Raw genomic sequence first — 13,423 nt, forward strand, 5'->3', positions numbered from 1 at the left:
TTTGCGTTTTGTTACCGCTGTTAATATACTAGCAGTGCCAACACAGCAGCCATACAATAGCAACGCAAATCTTAGCAGGAAAAAAAGGCTTGTGTACCGCCGGTAATTAACACATCATTTCGTCTTTGTTTAACATTTAGCAAACGACAAAGATATTATGATAATTGCGTATTTCGCTAGATAGCATGTCCAATATAATCGGGCCTAATAGTATTAAAAATCTGTAGCATTCGTACCTGCACTAGATTTTCAGCACTGGTAATGAATGTTGAACGCTGCCCAGATGATACAATTTTTTTCTATCAAATACTATATACGTTTATAATTATCATTGTCGTTCATTAAACATAAAACGAGAATAGAAGCGCTAGAAAGCGCTCAAACCGAAAATGTGACTTAAATTAAAAACGATATCAACGTCATAGAAAAAAGAAAATTATCTTCGATATAATTTAATAGATAAAGTATTAAACTCTCTATATAACATTACGAACATATTGAAAAGATCTTCATATCGCCATAACATAAGAATTTGTAACGAACGTTAAACCAATTATAAATTTTAAACAATATTAAGAATCTTTATTTTAGATCGTATATGTAAGAACAATCAATACTAGAAATTTAAAATGCCTGTTATTGTTAAAGCTGGATCTTCATTGCTTTTAAATAATTCAAATTTAAATTATTAATATATACTTTAATATATGTATTTGCATATATAGTAAATTAGTAATTCAAGTTTAAATTATTTAAAAACAATGAAGATCCAGCTTCGACCGTAAGGCATTTAAATTTCTAGTATAAATTTTAAAGATTATTGAAACTTTATAAAATTTCGATATTTTTTCATTAATTTTTTTAGGTACCAACAATAACAGAATGGTTAATGCAAGAGTTCCAAAATCGATCAGCAGTACGTATTGGTGCTAATCCAAAATTAATACCTGCATTTACGTGGGAGACATGGGAACACGAATTAGGTAACGAAAAATATTATTGTACCAAAAATATCTCTTTATTGCGATGTTATTGAATATATTAAATATATATAGCCTACACGTGCATATTTTTATTGCCGAAGGAGATAGTTTACACACTAATAAAAATCTATAATATTTTTGTTGTGTACAAAAATATTGCTTTGATGATAAATATTTTTCTCGATTCATTTTCAAATTTCAAAAATTCACAAATTCTATAACTATCATGAATCGCGAAGCCAAATCCGATCTTTTTTCACCGCGACTGACAATCCTATTCGTATTCAGCGAATTCATCCGTAAGATTGGTCGCAGTCCATAACGACCTAGTGGACTTGATCTGGCAGGTGGGTCGACCTAAGTACAATCCGCACGCAGCATATCCGCTGACGGACGAATACTCCGGCAAACCATGGCAAGAGAAAGTTCAGAGTATTCGGCTGGAAATGGAATATTCGTCGGTCGACGCACTCGTCGTCACCGCGTTGGATGAAATAGCGTGGCTCTTCAATGTTCGTGGCTACGATTTACCGCACACTCCCGTCCTCAGGGCCTACGCAATTATAACTCACGAGTCTTTGCATCTTTATGCACCACGCCAAAAAATCCTGCGATCTGTCGATATACATTTGAAAATTGACTTCTGCTCTCATGCAAACTGTGTCAAGTGAGTAGTAGAATCTGGAATTATTACGTATCAGGCAACTTCCGACAAGTAAAATAAAAAATGAAGCGATAGACAAGGATGCAGATTTCTAATACAAAAGTAGAATTCATCGTACCTTGAATTTTAAGAAAAATAAAAGATTTTCAAACGTTAATAAAATCAAGATACTTCTCAAATTGTCTTCGTAAATTGTAGAAATTGCCATAATAATAAGATAAAACAGATAATGACTGATATTTACAGATGGCACAATTACACAGACATTTGGTACGATTTAAAGACTATGTCTCAAGCCTGGAATACAGTGTGGCTCCCTTCACCGTACGGCTACTCGCCGGGTGCGTCCAAAGAAATATACAATTCTGTAAGTGTAATCGCGAAGACGGCGGTTTTGCATACATTTTAAGCACGAGAATACGTATAATACACGGCATCTATCTTCGAATAAGCAGATCCCCAAAGTCCGTTCTTCAGTATTATTACTTTTATCTCTAGTTAGATATCGAACTTACTATAATTTAATCTGATCCAGGCTGATATTATTTTTAGATTAAAATTTATTTTAGATAAAAATAAAAAAATATTTACTTTTTTATTATATAATATATATAATAATTAATAATTATAAAAACTATATATATAATAATTAGCTTTAACTCATGCAATTCAATGTTATAAAAATATCCAGATACGAATACAGTTAATATGTGAGAATCTTTTTCGCAGATTCCACCAGAAAAAAGGTTAGCTAAGGCCTCGCCTATAATTGATCTGAGAGCGGAAAAAAACAAAGTCGAAGTGGCAGGTATGAGAAAATCTCATCTAAAAGATGCAATGGCCATGTGTGATTTCTTGGCTTACATGGAAGAGCAATACAAATTGGACTCTGAAGGATGGGACGAGATGCAAGTAGTGAAAGTGATCAATGAAATTCGTTACGAGCAAGATGGCAATATGGGTATCGCTTTCCCAACAATCGCAGGATATGGACCGCACGCCGCTATGCCGCATTACGAACCAAATAACTTGACCAACATTAAAATCGGGACCACATCCACTCTAATGATCGATTCTGGAGGACAATACTTGGGTACGAAATTCTGAATCCCTTTATTTTATTTTGTTAGGAATAGCAAGTTGAATTAAATGGAACAAAAATTAATTTTAAATTCAAAATTTACTTTAAATATAAAATTCGAAAAACATTCAATTATCCTTTTTTACGTTTCCTCCAATTCTTCACCGATCGCAAGTAGTCGAAATATAAATTGCATGAGCAAAATTATTTAACAGAGGGTACCACAGACGTGACCAGAACTCTTCACTTGGGAGTGCCGACCGATGAACAGAAAAAAGCCTACACGAGAGTGCTGATCGGTTCAATTGAATTATCATCTTTGATCTTTCCCAATGATCTATCGGCAGACCAATTGGATGTTATTGCGCGAAGGTCGTTATGGAGTAGCGGTTACGATTACATGCATGGCACTGGTCACGGAATTGGTCATTTTTCTTCAGTTCACGAATGTTCGTAATCTACAGTTTCCTGTAAAATAATTGCGTCACGAGAATATGGAATACAATTGATGAAAGCCATTCTAGTGGAACAATACGCGTTGCAGCGCCTATCAGCTTGTATTACGGATGCAAAAATGCAGGATGTTCAGTCAAGTTGAAGCCAGGATTCTTTCTTTCAAACGAACCGGGATATTACAAAGAAGACAATTTTGGTGTTCGTTTGGAGAATATTCTTGAAGTAATTCCGGCTGATAAATTGGTATATCTTTTGATACATTCTCATCTATTATATGATCGTATACGTAATTAATTATTAATACGAAATATATAAAACAGCTGTGTAATGACACAAAAAAATTATAATTTCTAGTTTTTAATTATTAGCTGATAATTGTTTTAGTCTCATAATGGACAAAGATTTCTCAAATTCAGAGACGTCACTCTGGTCCCGTACGAACCTAAACTTATCAAGATCAATATGCTAACTTCACCACATGTAAGTTTTAAATATATTCTACAACTACTTAATTTTAATTATTATAATCAAAAAATAACGAGCTGTTGCATAATATTAACATGTTTATATTACATAGCGGCGTTGGCTAAATAATTACAATAAACGTATACGGGAAGAAGTCGGAGCAGAATTAAAAAAGAATTTAAAAATGAAAGCATTTTACTGGATGATGGCGAAAACTATGACCATTCCAGAAACAGGCAGCTATTATTTCTCTGATAATTCTCAGGCAATGTCGTCTACCAATAGGCAATTCCATACTTTAGTTATAATTGTTGCCATTTATCACATTATAAAAAGTAAGCGATATTCAAACACAATCTTATGCATTTATTACAATTTATTCACTGAAACTAGAATGATGTATCAATTTTTGTTGCAGATTTCACAAGAATACACGACTAAACTAGGAAACACGTCTATATTGCCAAATATTTGCCAAAAATTACAGACCTTTTTTGCTTTACGGAACTTTTTTAAAAAATTATATCATTTCCAAGATTGATATAGGATATCATATAATTACATTTAGGCAAGAAAAACATAGAAATAAATTTTAATAAATTATTTTTCTATATACATATCTGTACTATTTTTTCTTTTCTTTATCCTTTCTTTTGGCCTCTAATCCTTTATCTATAAGCTCTTGAATTGGATCTTCTATTGAATCCAAAAACTCTATAGGTTTTGAATTGTTTGGTAAGGCAGTCACATAAAGTTTAAAATACTTCAATATATCATCTAAAAAATAAAAATATACAAATCTATAAATGTTAAGCTGTAGCTATCAAGCAAATGTAAATCTAATAAATATGCTAAATATATAACAAATATAATAAATTAATTGTATCAAAGAAACAAATAAAAATACAAACCTATTACTTTCTTATCCATTTTATATTCAGAAGCTATATTTTCGCTATTATATTTTATAGGATCGCGTTTATGTTGCAAAAGAAATGTGAGAGCTTGCTTCAATGAGCACTTTCCCATAGGAATCATTGTAGATTCATAAGATTCAAATGTAAAATTATTTTCCCAGCTCCGTCTGTTTTGAGGTAAAACCTTGGAGTCTCTCTCTGACTCTTTCATTTCCTATATAATATTGTAAATTTTACATCTGCTCGATAATCAAATCCACTTGTGTTCAATAAATTTATGTTAACATATAAAAATATGTTTTATATTAACATATAAAAACATTAATACAATATTCAAAAATAATCAACCCATACTTGCGAGTCAGTTGACGTAACAAAAACATCTTTTAATCGTTGATCCAGTTGCATGTTCTTTTGGTAATGGTCTTTCAAAAAGTATGGATTTACTGAACAGAAGATAATTATATGATCAAATTTAATTTGACAAATTGAAAGAACTATTAAAGATAGTAATTTGAATACAATTTTAAATTATAATCATTAAATTATGATTTGGAACATATCATATAATACCTTGGTCTGAAAACTTCTTTTGTTTTTCTGTAGACGCATATTGAGGTGCAGGTACTGGCTTTTCTCGGGAAATAAGTTTTGCCGCACGATTTTCAATGTTAAATGTGCGAATAGGTCGAGTCAATACCGAATAAATCTTTCCCATAATTCAACCCTAACCTACAGCAAAATAAATTATTCGCTATAGAAATAAATTATTCGCTAATATATATATTCGTTCCATTTGACTTCATAACATTAGCAACCATTATTTGTTTTTATTTAACATTTGATTGAAACAAGAATGAAATGATTCCATGAACGTTGCAACAATGCAAACGTCAAATGGAACGCACAATTACAAATATTAACCTTGGAATATTACTGTGATTGCTACAATGAATTTTCACTTAAGTTCTAATTCAAGTTTAGTATGGGTTTTTAAATTAAAATGTTAATAATATAAAGTAACATTTAATACAATTATTCACATTATTTCACACTATTTCACATTAAAATTTATTTTTTTAATAATAAAATACTGTTAGTTATTCTGCAATCTGCAGTCTATGAACATTATGATATGACAAAGTGTGAAAAACTTGTTAATATTTGTAAATATTTGTATCTAGAATAGTATTAGTGTAAGAAAAATAAATAACATTCGAAGATTAATATATATAATTACATGATAAATCATCACATAAGATTATTGTTAATTTTAGCTGTAATATACCTCCAACAATCATAGAATGCAAGAGTTTATAAAACGCGTTTGAACAATAATTATGAAACAACACGAACATCCGATTAAAAGAATTTAATTAAGAAAAATTTCTTAACCTTTTTGAGAGAAAATCAAGAATGATGCGTTCCAAAACTCACTAAAAAAGTTGCCGTCTATGGTCTAGTTACCAACGAGGGTTTAAGCCGGATCAGAATGTAAGAACCAACCTACAGTCAAGCATTCTCCTGTCGTTCGATTGTAAGAGTGAAAACAGGGTGCGGAAAAAAGCTACAGAATAGAGGATGCGTCATTAAAACAATTAGCGCTATTCGGAATAACGCAGAGTAATGTTGATTAGTTGCTTCTATGACGCACTCTCTATTCCGCAGTTGTTTTCCATACTGTGTGATTTTATCCTAACAGAGGAATACTCGACTGTAATTGGTTGGTTCTTACATTCTGATCCAGTTTCTCCTCGGTGGAAACTAGGCCTATTTGCATTCCGAAACTTATTAGATCAGAGAGAAACCTGAGAGAAGTCATACTGGTCTTTTTCCTGTTACCGTCAAAATTAGCCGTACACTGCCGTCAATAGATCCATTTTCAGTTTGGGAACTACGTGACTATATATTGGGTAATCTAAAAAGTATCCGCGGTTTTTTGTTACTAGATGATGTTGACCATCAACACTATCTAGTGACAAAAAACCGCGGATACTTTTTAGATGACCCAATACATTTTCTGACGCTATCGATAAAATCGTATCATCGAAAGTAGATGTGGTTCGTTGCTATACTAAATCCTCAGGACAGAAGCGTGCCGACTATAAGAGAGATAATTTAATGAAAAAATTTTAATTTCGCATCTCCTACATATGTAAATAAAAATTGTTCAATTTTAATAAACGAAATTGAAAATTCAACAATTTAGTTTCTATAAAAGAGAATTTTTTCCTTATATTTACCTTATAATATTTTATAAAATTACGAAGTTATGTTTATTTATGCAAATTTTCAGCCTGTTTTTATCAAACATTAATTACTAGTATGTATCAAAATTATTAACATAATTATAGATTTCTAATAAATTCAAACTTTTTTAAACATGTATTGTCAATTTAAGGTATAGTTTAACAAAAACGAGTTATAGAGGCCCTCCACTCCCGCCAATTTTATCGGCAGTCCTCTTTTCTTTATATATACTCATCCATAAAAAAAAACGAGTTACTAACAAATTTAGTAGCCCGTTTTTGCAACTAAGTATATTTTTAATTAATTTTTTGTTTTTATGTCTAATTATTTTATTGTATTTAACTAATAAAATTGCAATAACTTTTTTAATATTATTATTTTTTGTAATCTTTATACAATTTAATATTACAATTATAATAATTATTTACAAAACATTATACAATATTATGTAATTATAAATGCTATTCAAAATATAATAAAATAAATGATAATATAGAAGCATAATTAAAAAATTGTAGTAATGTGGGATTATACGAAAACGTCGAAAATACGTATCATAATACAAAAAGAGGCCGATTTTTGCCAACAATCATGTAAGTAAAAGGAATACTGGTTATGTCTAAAAGGTTAGCTTTAGACAAAATCTATAAACCTAGGATTAGTATAATGATTATGAAGCTGATGTTGAGGGAATTGGTTAAGAGAGTAAATATAATAAAAAATATTAGTGAAAAAAAAGTTAAGAAGATTAAATTAGATAATTTAGTCATAATTTAATTAAATTTGGTTAATAAGATGTTTTGTTAAAAAAAAAGGAGGGGGATAATAATAAGTTATGAACAAAATGGAAAAGGATTTTTTAATTTTGGCGAATTAGGTAAAGCGTTTTTTATAGATTTTGAATACTTCCTGAATACGATAATATAATATTAATAAAAAGTTGGAGATCGATAGAGAACACCTTGAGAATTGAATATGAATATGATATATTTGAACAAATTTCAATATTCTTACTTACTTTTCAAGGTGTTCCCCAAGTGCCACGAACATTTTAATAATTTTATCATATTCAGGAAGTCAAAATCTACAAAAACACTATTTCTTTTACTTACATTATTTTAGACAAAAATCGGACCTTTTTTAATATCCCCCAAAAAGAGCGAATTATTTTTTTTATTAATTTGCAAATATAAAACTTAATAATATCGCGATAAAAAGTCATTAATATATTTTTATAACAACTTTCATCGTGTTCAAGATAACTATCTCAATAATTTCATCGTATCAAAGTCTCTCCGTCTTGTATGCTGGTTAGTATCCGATATAAAGAAGAACAATCTTCAGTGGAGAATGAACTTAATGTATTCTGATTCTACTTCAAATTCACAAAATCCATTTACAAAGAAAAGTTAAGCATGCGTCAAATACCAGTGATCTTTTTACAGGAAGGTGTGCATCTCGAATCTTTCAGACTTACGATAGTAATAATTTTGGTAGCATATCAATTACAATTACCATTTTTATCACATCCTTAATATAATATTAAAATTCGCGAGAAAATATGTTCTCTTATTAAAAATAAACGAATAAAATGATTTCCTTAAGGAATAGTGGTTACGAAGGAATATATTTAATAATAACAAAATACATGCATTATTGTAATTTTTTATATGTATGAGGACAAAAGTTTCTCGGGTACCAACTGTTCGAGATGAGTCGAACCCAATAATAATGAGATTTTGAAGAACATTTATGATAAAAAATTTATTATATAAAATTTAACAATTTTTTTATTTTTCAAAAATTACAATTATTAATATCCCGCTAATATAAGGGTACCCATTCGACTTATCTTAAATTTTTTGTACCCATACATTTTTAATTTAACTCATGTAATCACGATACATTGATAAAAGACTATAAAGAATTTTGAAAAAAATTATGTACATCAACAAAAAATTAATATTTGTTAAATATAATCTCATAATATTTGCATGTATTTTATCATAGAAAAGTGTATACACATATAAATTAATAATTAAAAATATTTTGCAATGGCGGGATGTCCAATACCTAAAAATAATTTTAAAACAGTTAAAAAATTAAATATACACATTCGTAACCATATTTTTATTAGAACAATCATCGAAAAATTAGCAAATTATTTGTATAAAACTTAAATTTGTTTACTTAATAATTTGAATTTATACAAATAATAATAATATATGTCCATTTCAACCATACAATACTAAATTCCTATTATTATTAAGACAGTACTATTACTAATATTATTATTATTAGTGAGAGAATATTTAATAAAAAAACAAAGAAAGCGAAAATTGTGTGCTAAAATATATCATTAAATTATTTTTGCAACTTGCCTTTAAAATATATAGCAATTGTCATTGGCTCATTAACAAAATTATTACTAACAGTAACTGCAGAAAACCCGGAATTAATTCCAATCCTGACAAGAATCTCCGAAGAGACACCAAACTAGACTTCGCGAATAGACTTCACGAAAAGGAGGAATAATTCTTCATAATGAAAATAATTTCGACTTTCCATCGATACAAACCACGTAATCACTGGCATTCATCTGACATGAGAGATAGCGATATGATATGACCTTTGCATATAATAAATTGTACACTAAAATATACTTGTAACTCTATAATGTAAAAAATGTAAATGTCGAAAAGCAAATAAGAGGTTAATATTTAACCATTGCCTCAATCAAAACTCCAATCTTTATGACATATTTAATAAATTTGTATTAAATACGAACAAAAAATGACGATTATTCTGAACATCAAATTTTTAATAAGAAATTACTTAAAATTATTAATGACTTTTTAACATACAAAATAAAATCTAAATTAAAAAAAGTTTTAAAATTAAATATTTATAAAACTTATTAAATCAATAAACATTTTTTGTTACTATATGTTTCGTCGATTTCGTATAATTTACATCAATTATGCAACAATTTGGTTTACTACGACAAGATAAATGCTATTTATATTGAATAGATATTCAATATATATTAGTATATGTATGATTAGTAAAAAATGAAAAAAAAGGTTTCATATACATTTATTTACAATAAAGTTTATTACATTATTATATTAAAGTTTATTAACGCGTTACATAATTTGTACGTATATATATTAGGTGTTGGAATTAATTCGTAGCGTTTTTTAATGAAAGAATGTTATTTATTTCACATGAGCATTAAAAAATACATTAATGAAAGTACTTTTAAAACTTATAAATACTTTGTAAAACGCTACGAATTAATTCCAACACCTAATAGAATTTTACAAAAAAGTTTAATTTCAGGATAGCTGAAAATTTAATAAAATTTGAAATTAATTTGGTTTATTTTCATATTCGATAATTGGAACGATATGTTGATAATTAAATAAAACTTAAAATTAATTTAAAATTTTATTCAATTTTTAATCCCTCATTTTCAATTATCAAATATATACATATGACGTATTTAATTCTATCTGTCTATACTTATCATCCTACCTATATAGTCCCTGCCTACCGTCCATATTTATCCTACCTATCCGTATTTTCATTCGTGCCTATTCGCAGAGACCCATGTACACCCGTGTATTTCTACCTATTATACATTACATCATAAATGTGCAATAACATCGCGAATATAGTTAATTACTGCGTTCAAGAAAGTAGATTTTCGATTATTGTAAAATTCTTCAATACGATTGATTCTTGCTTTTGATTCCTTATGGATTTAAATGTATGTAAACCAATTACATAGAAGAATTTTATAACAGTTGCAAAGCTGCTTTCTCTGCTGAACGCAGTTAATTTTTAACCATATCCTATCGCGTACTAATAAACTCAGTGGGATAACTTAATCCCCGGTAACAAATTTTTTATGCATGAATATGTATAAATATGTAGAGACATACATAAATATTTATAAATATATATAATCATCTATGAAATATGTTCATGCATCCCTCTTTCTTTTGTAAAATTACTTTTTAGTGTAAAAATAATAGTAATGTGTGAAAACATTAAAAAAGGGTAATTTTCATAGGTATCGTTTGTTTTAGAAAAAAATCAAGTTTAAAGAAATGTAAAAGAGAATTATTTATGTATAATTATATATAAAATTACGTATAATTGTGTATGAACAATTTTTTATATATTTTCCCAAACTCTGCGTTTTTTTCTTAAATGAACAATGCAGAAATTATCCTTTTAATTATTTTTAATGTTTTCTATTACTATTATTATTACTATTATTATTACCATTATTATTTCTATTACACTAAAAAGTAATTTTACAAAAGAAAAATAGATGTATGAACATGTATGGACATATCTCGTATATGATTATACATGTTTATGAATATTTATGTATGTTTATACATATTCATGCATAAAAAATTTGTTACCGAGTCGCGACCTACTAATAATAATTTACTTTATATACTAGTACTATACTAATAATAAATAAGCAATAAGCAATACTATAATTAAAACAAGCTCTTTCAATCTTTAAAATACAAAAAGAATTAACAAATAACAGGATTGATAAGAGTCAGCGCGAATAATTAAGCGCAAGTTTTGTAAATTTTTTTTTAATCTATCACGCTTAATTATCCTGTCTCTCATTAGTCATGTTGTTTGTTGTTTTTCTTTTAAATAACTCTCTGTTGTATTTTAAATAATTCTCAAAAAATACAAGAACTCGCAATTTGCGAGCGAATTACCCTCCCGAATATTCAGTTTATCTTTTACAAACTTAGATTGATGTCACACATCAACCTACCTCTCAATGAGCAGAATGTCTAGAAGAAACATTTTTAACATATTTCATAAAGAATTCTGAAAGACATCTTAAAGTTGTCTTACGCGTCGATTTTAGATATTCTGCTCATTGGCCTCGTAGAGATTCTCTTCTTTCTTCTGGCCAGATTGAACTCACCTTTCGTTGCTCCTGGCCAATATTCTGGCATTATAAGCCAGGAATCGACAACAAGAAGAAATACTTTTTTTTTTGCCGCCGACTAATTTCTCCGGCAAAAAATGTAAGACTTTACGCTTTTATACATATAATATGATATGCTTTTATATAATATGATATATAATATAATATGATATATGATGCGCGAAACACGAACGCGTCGCGAAGGGGCCATCATATTAATAAAATTGGCCAAATATTAATATAAACAATTATCATTAATAACAATAATAATAATAATAATTCTATTAATATACGAATAAATTTCGCGTTTATTTTCTATTCGCATTTATTCAAAATAAAAAAAAATCTAAATATTCGACTAAAAATAAATTTAAATTAAAAAAATCTTTATATCAATAATATTTTTATTTCAAGAGTCTCGAATATTACGAATTTAGATTAAATTTAATTCTTAATGTAAATTTTATAATGTAATAAAAAAAAATTTAATTTAAAAATAAATGACTGAAAATTACTAAATTGATTATCATCCGATAAAATTTAAGGCCCATGTACGTATTTTTAACGATTCGAACGATTCATTGCTGAATCTCAACACATGCGAACATGAGAAATTCAGATGAATGACGTAAGATCCGAAAGGGATAATTTTCCCTCACTTCGATAAATATATCCCCGTATTTTATATATTATAAAAATCATTTTTTGAATAATTTATTATTTCAAAATTAAGTATTTTAAGTCATGTAAAACTCTGAACGCGATTTTAAAATACTTATAAGATAAAATTCTTATATTCCTTGATAAAACATTTTGGATCTTACATCATGTTACTATTTTAACTGGTATAAAATTCAGTTATTACATATGGATAAGTTATAAAAAATTAGGCTGAAGTAAGTGCATTGAGATAAATAATAATAATTAATAAACGTAAAATGTCTTTTACAGAAAAGCGAAATTAATAAATTGTATGCTCTACATTAAAATTTTTATCATTTCATTAATAAGATCAGTAAGATGTATTTAAATAAATGTGAAAAAAAGGAGAAATTCTTAGAAAACAGTCATATTATACGTATATGTGTATATATGTATATACGTATGATGTATAGGTATTGCTTTTCTGCACTAACTTGTATAAAACTTAGTCCTGAATGAATATTTGGGAATAGGATAAATAGGAAAAATAATAAAACAATATTTATTAAACTATAATAAACACTTTTCTATATAATGGTGTCCATAGACGACAATTTCATATACCCATAATTATTATTTTATATAATCTTTATATTTTTTAATTTCCCGTATTTCATATATTTTAAAAATACAAATATTTTATTCTTTTTCGTTTTAATAACTTTCAAGATGTATTATTTTAATGTAAAAAACGACCATCGAAAGAATCTATTTTTTAATTATACTTTTGAGATAAAATTACTTAATAACAAAGCGTTCACATTAATATGTATGAATTTATAATTAGTACACAAAATTTGAGCTAAATTTAATAATAATTAGAAATAATTCAAAGTGCTCCGATGAAAAATTGTTCATGTTCATGCATGAATATGTAAAATATGTATAAACATATATAAATATTCATAAATATGTATAATCATATACGAA

General features: G+C 27.8%; 2 protein-coding genes across 5 annotated transcripts in view; one reads left to right on the plus strand and one right to left on the minus strand.

Annotated features, from left to right (window-relative positions):
• The window catches only part of LOC105150035 (xaa-Pro aminopeptidase ApepP), a 35,059-nt gene extending 30,793 nt beyond the window's left edge, over positions 1-4,266 (plus strand). Inside the window, exons 4-12 of one of the 2 annotated variants that reach the window (XM_011062831.2) lie at positions 866-983; positions 1,272-1,650; positions 1,894-2,014; positions 2,377-2,740; positions 2,944-3,177; positions 3,273-3,427; positions 3,569-3,664; positions 3,762-3,984; positions 4,068-4,266. In XM_011062831.2, the coding sequence (XP_011061133.2) occupies positions 866-983; positions 1,272-1,650; positions 1,894-2,014; positions 2,377-2,740; positions 2,944-3,177; positions 3,273-3,427; positions 3,569-3,664; positions 3,762-3,984; positions 4,068-4,090 (1,713 nt within the window). In that variant the 3' untranslated portion in view covers positions 4,091-4,266. Of the gene's footprint in view, positions 1-865; positions 984-1,271; positions 1,651-1,893; positions 2,015-2,376; positions 2,741-2,943; positions 3,178-3,272; positions 3,428-3,568; positions 3,665-3,761; positions 3,985-4,067 lie in introns of those variants that run through there. The other variant, XM_087404203.1, reaches the window with a different exon arrangement.
• On the minus strand, positions 4,008-6,186 carry LOC105150036 (NADH dehydrogenase [ubiquinone] 1 alpha subcomplex assembly factor 4). 3 transcript variants are annotated; one of them, XM_011062834.2, is made up of 5 exons: positions 5,962-6,186; positions 5,140-5,298; positions 4,921-5,012; positions 4,561-4,780; positions 4,008-4,426 (listed from the first exon to the last, which is right to left on the minus strand). In XM_011062834.2, exons 2-5 carry the CDS (start codon positions 5,282-5,284, stop codon positions 4,275-4,277), a joined length of 609 nt encoding a protein of 202 aa, XP_011061136.1. In that variant the 5' UTR covers positions 5,285-5,298; positions 5,962-6,186; the 3' UTR covers positions 4,008-4,274. The 3 variants fall into 3 exon arrangements, with proteins under 3 accessions (XP_011061136.1, XP_011061135.1, XP_011061138.1); XM_011062833.2 differs by having other exon boundaries at positions 5,855-6,022; XM_011062836.2 differs by having other exon boundaries at positions 5,807-6,022.
• Between the last annotated feature and the right edge of the window lie 7,237 nt (positions 6,187-13,423).

The sequence above is a fragment of the Acromyrmex echinatior genome, chromosome 3, assembly GCF_024713525.1.
Source record: "Acromyrmex echinatior isolate Ae372 chromosome 3, ASM2471352v2, whole genome shotgun sequence".
In the NCBI taxonomy this organism is placed as follows: Eukaryota; Metazoa; Arthropoda; class Insecta; order Hymenoptera; family Formicidae; genus Acromyrmex; species Acromyrmex echinatior.

Bases quoted from the DNA above. Each gene is read 5' to 3' on its own strand.
- LOC105150036 (XM_011062834.2), bottom strand. From the start codon at position 5,284: ATGGGAAAGATTTATTCGGTATTGACTCGACCTATTCGCACATTTAAC. The intron at 5,013-5,139 runs GTATTATATGAT...TCTTCTGTTCAG, and splicing joins AAAGAAGTTTTCAGACCAAG to TAAATCCATACTTTTTGAAA. The intron at 4,427-4,560 runs GTTTGTATTTTT...TTTATTTTTTAG, and splicing joins AATGGATAAGAAAGTAATAG to ATGATATATTGAAGTATTTT.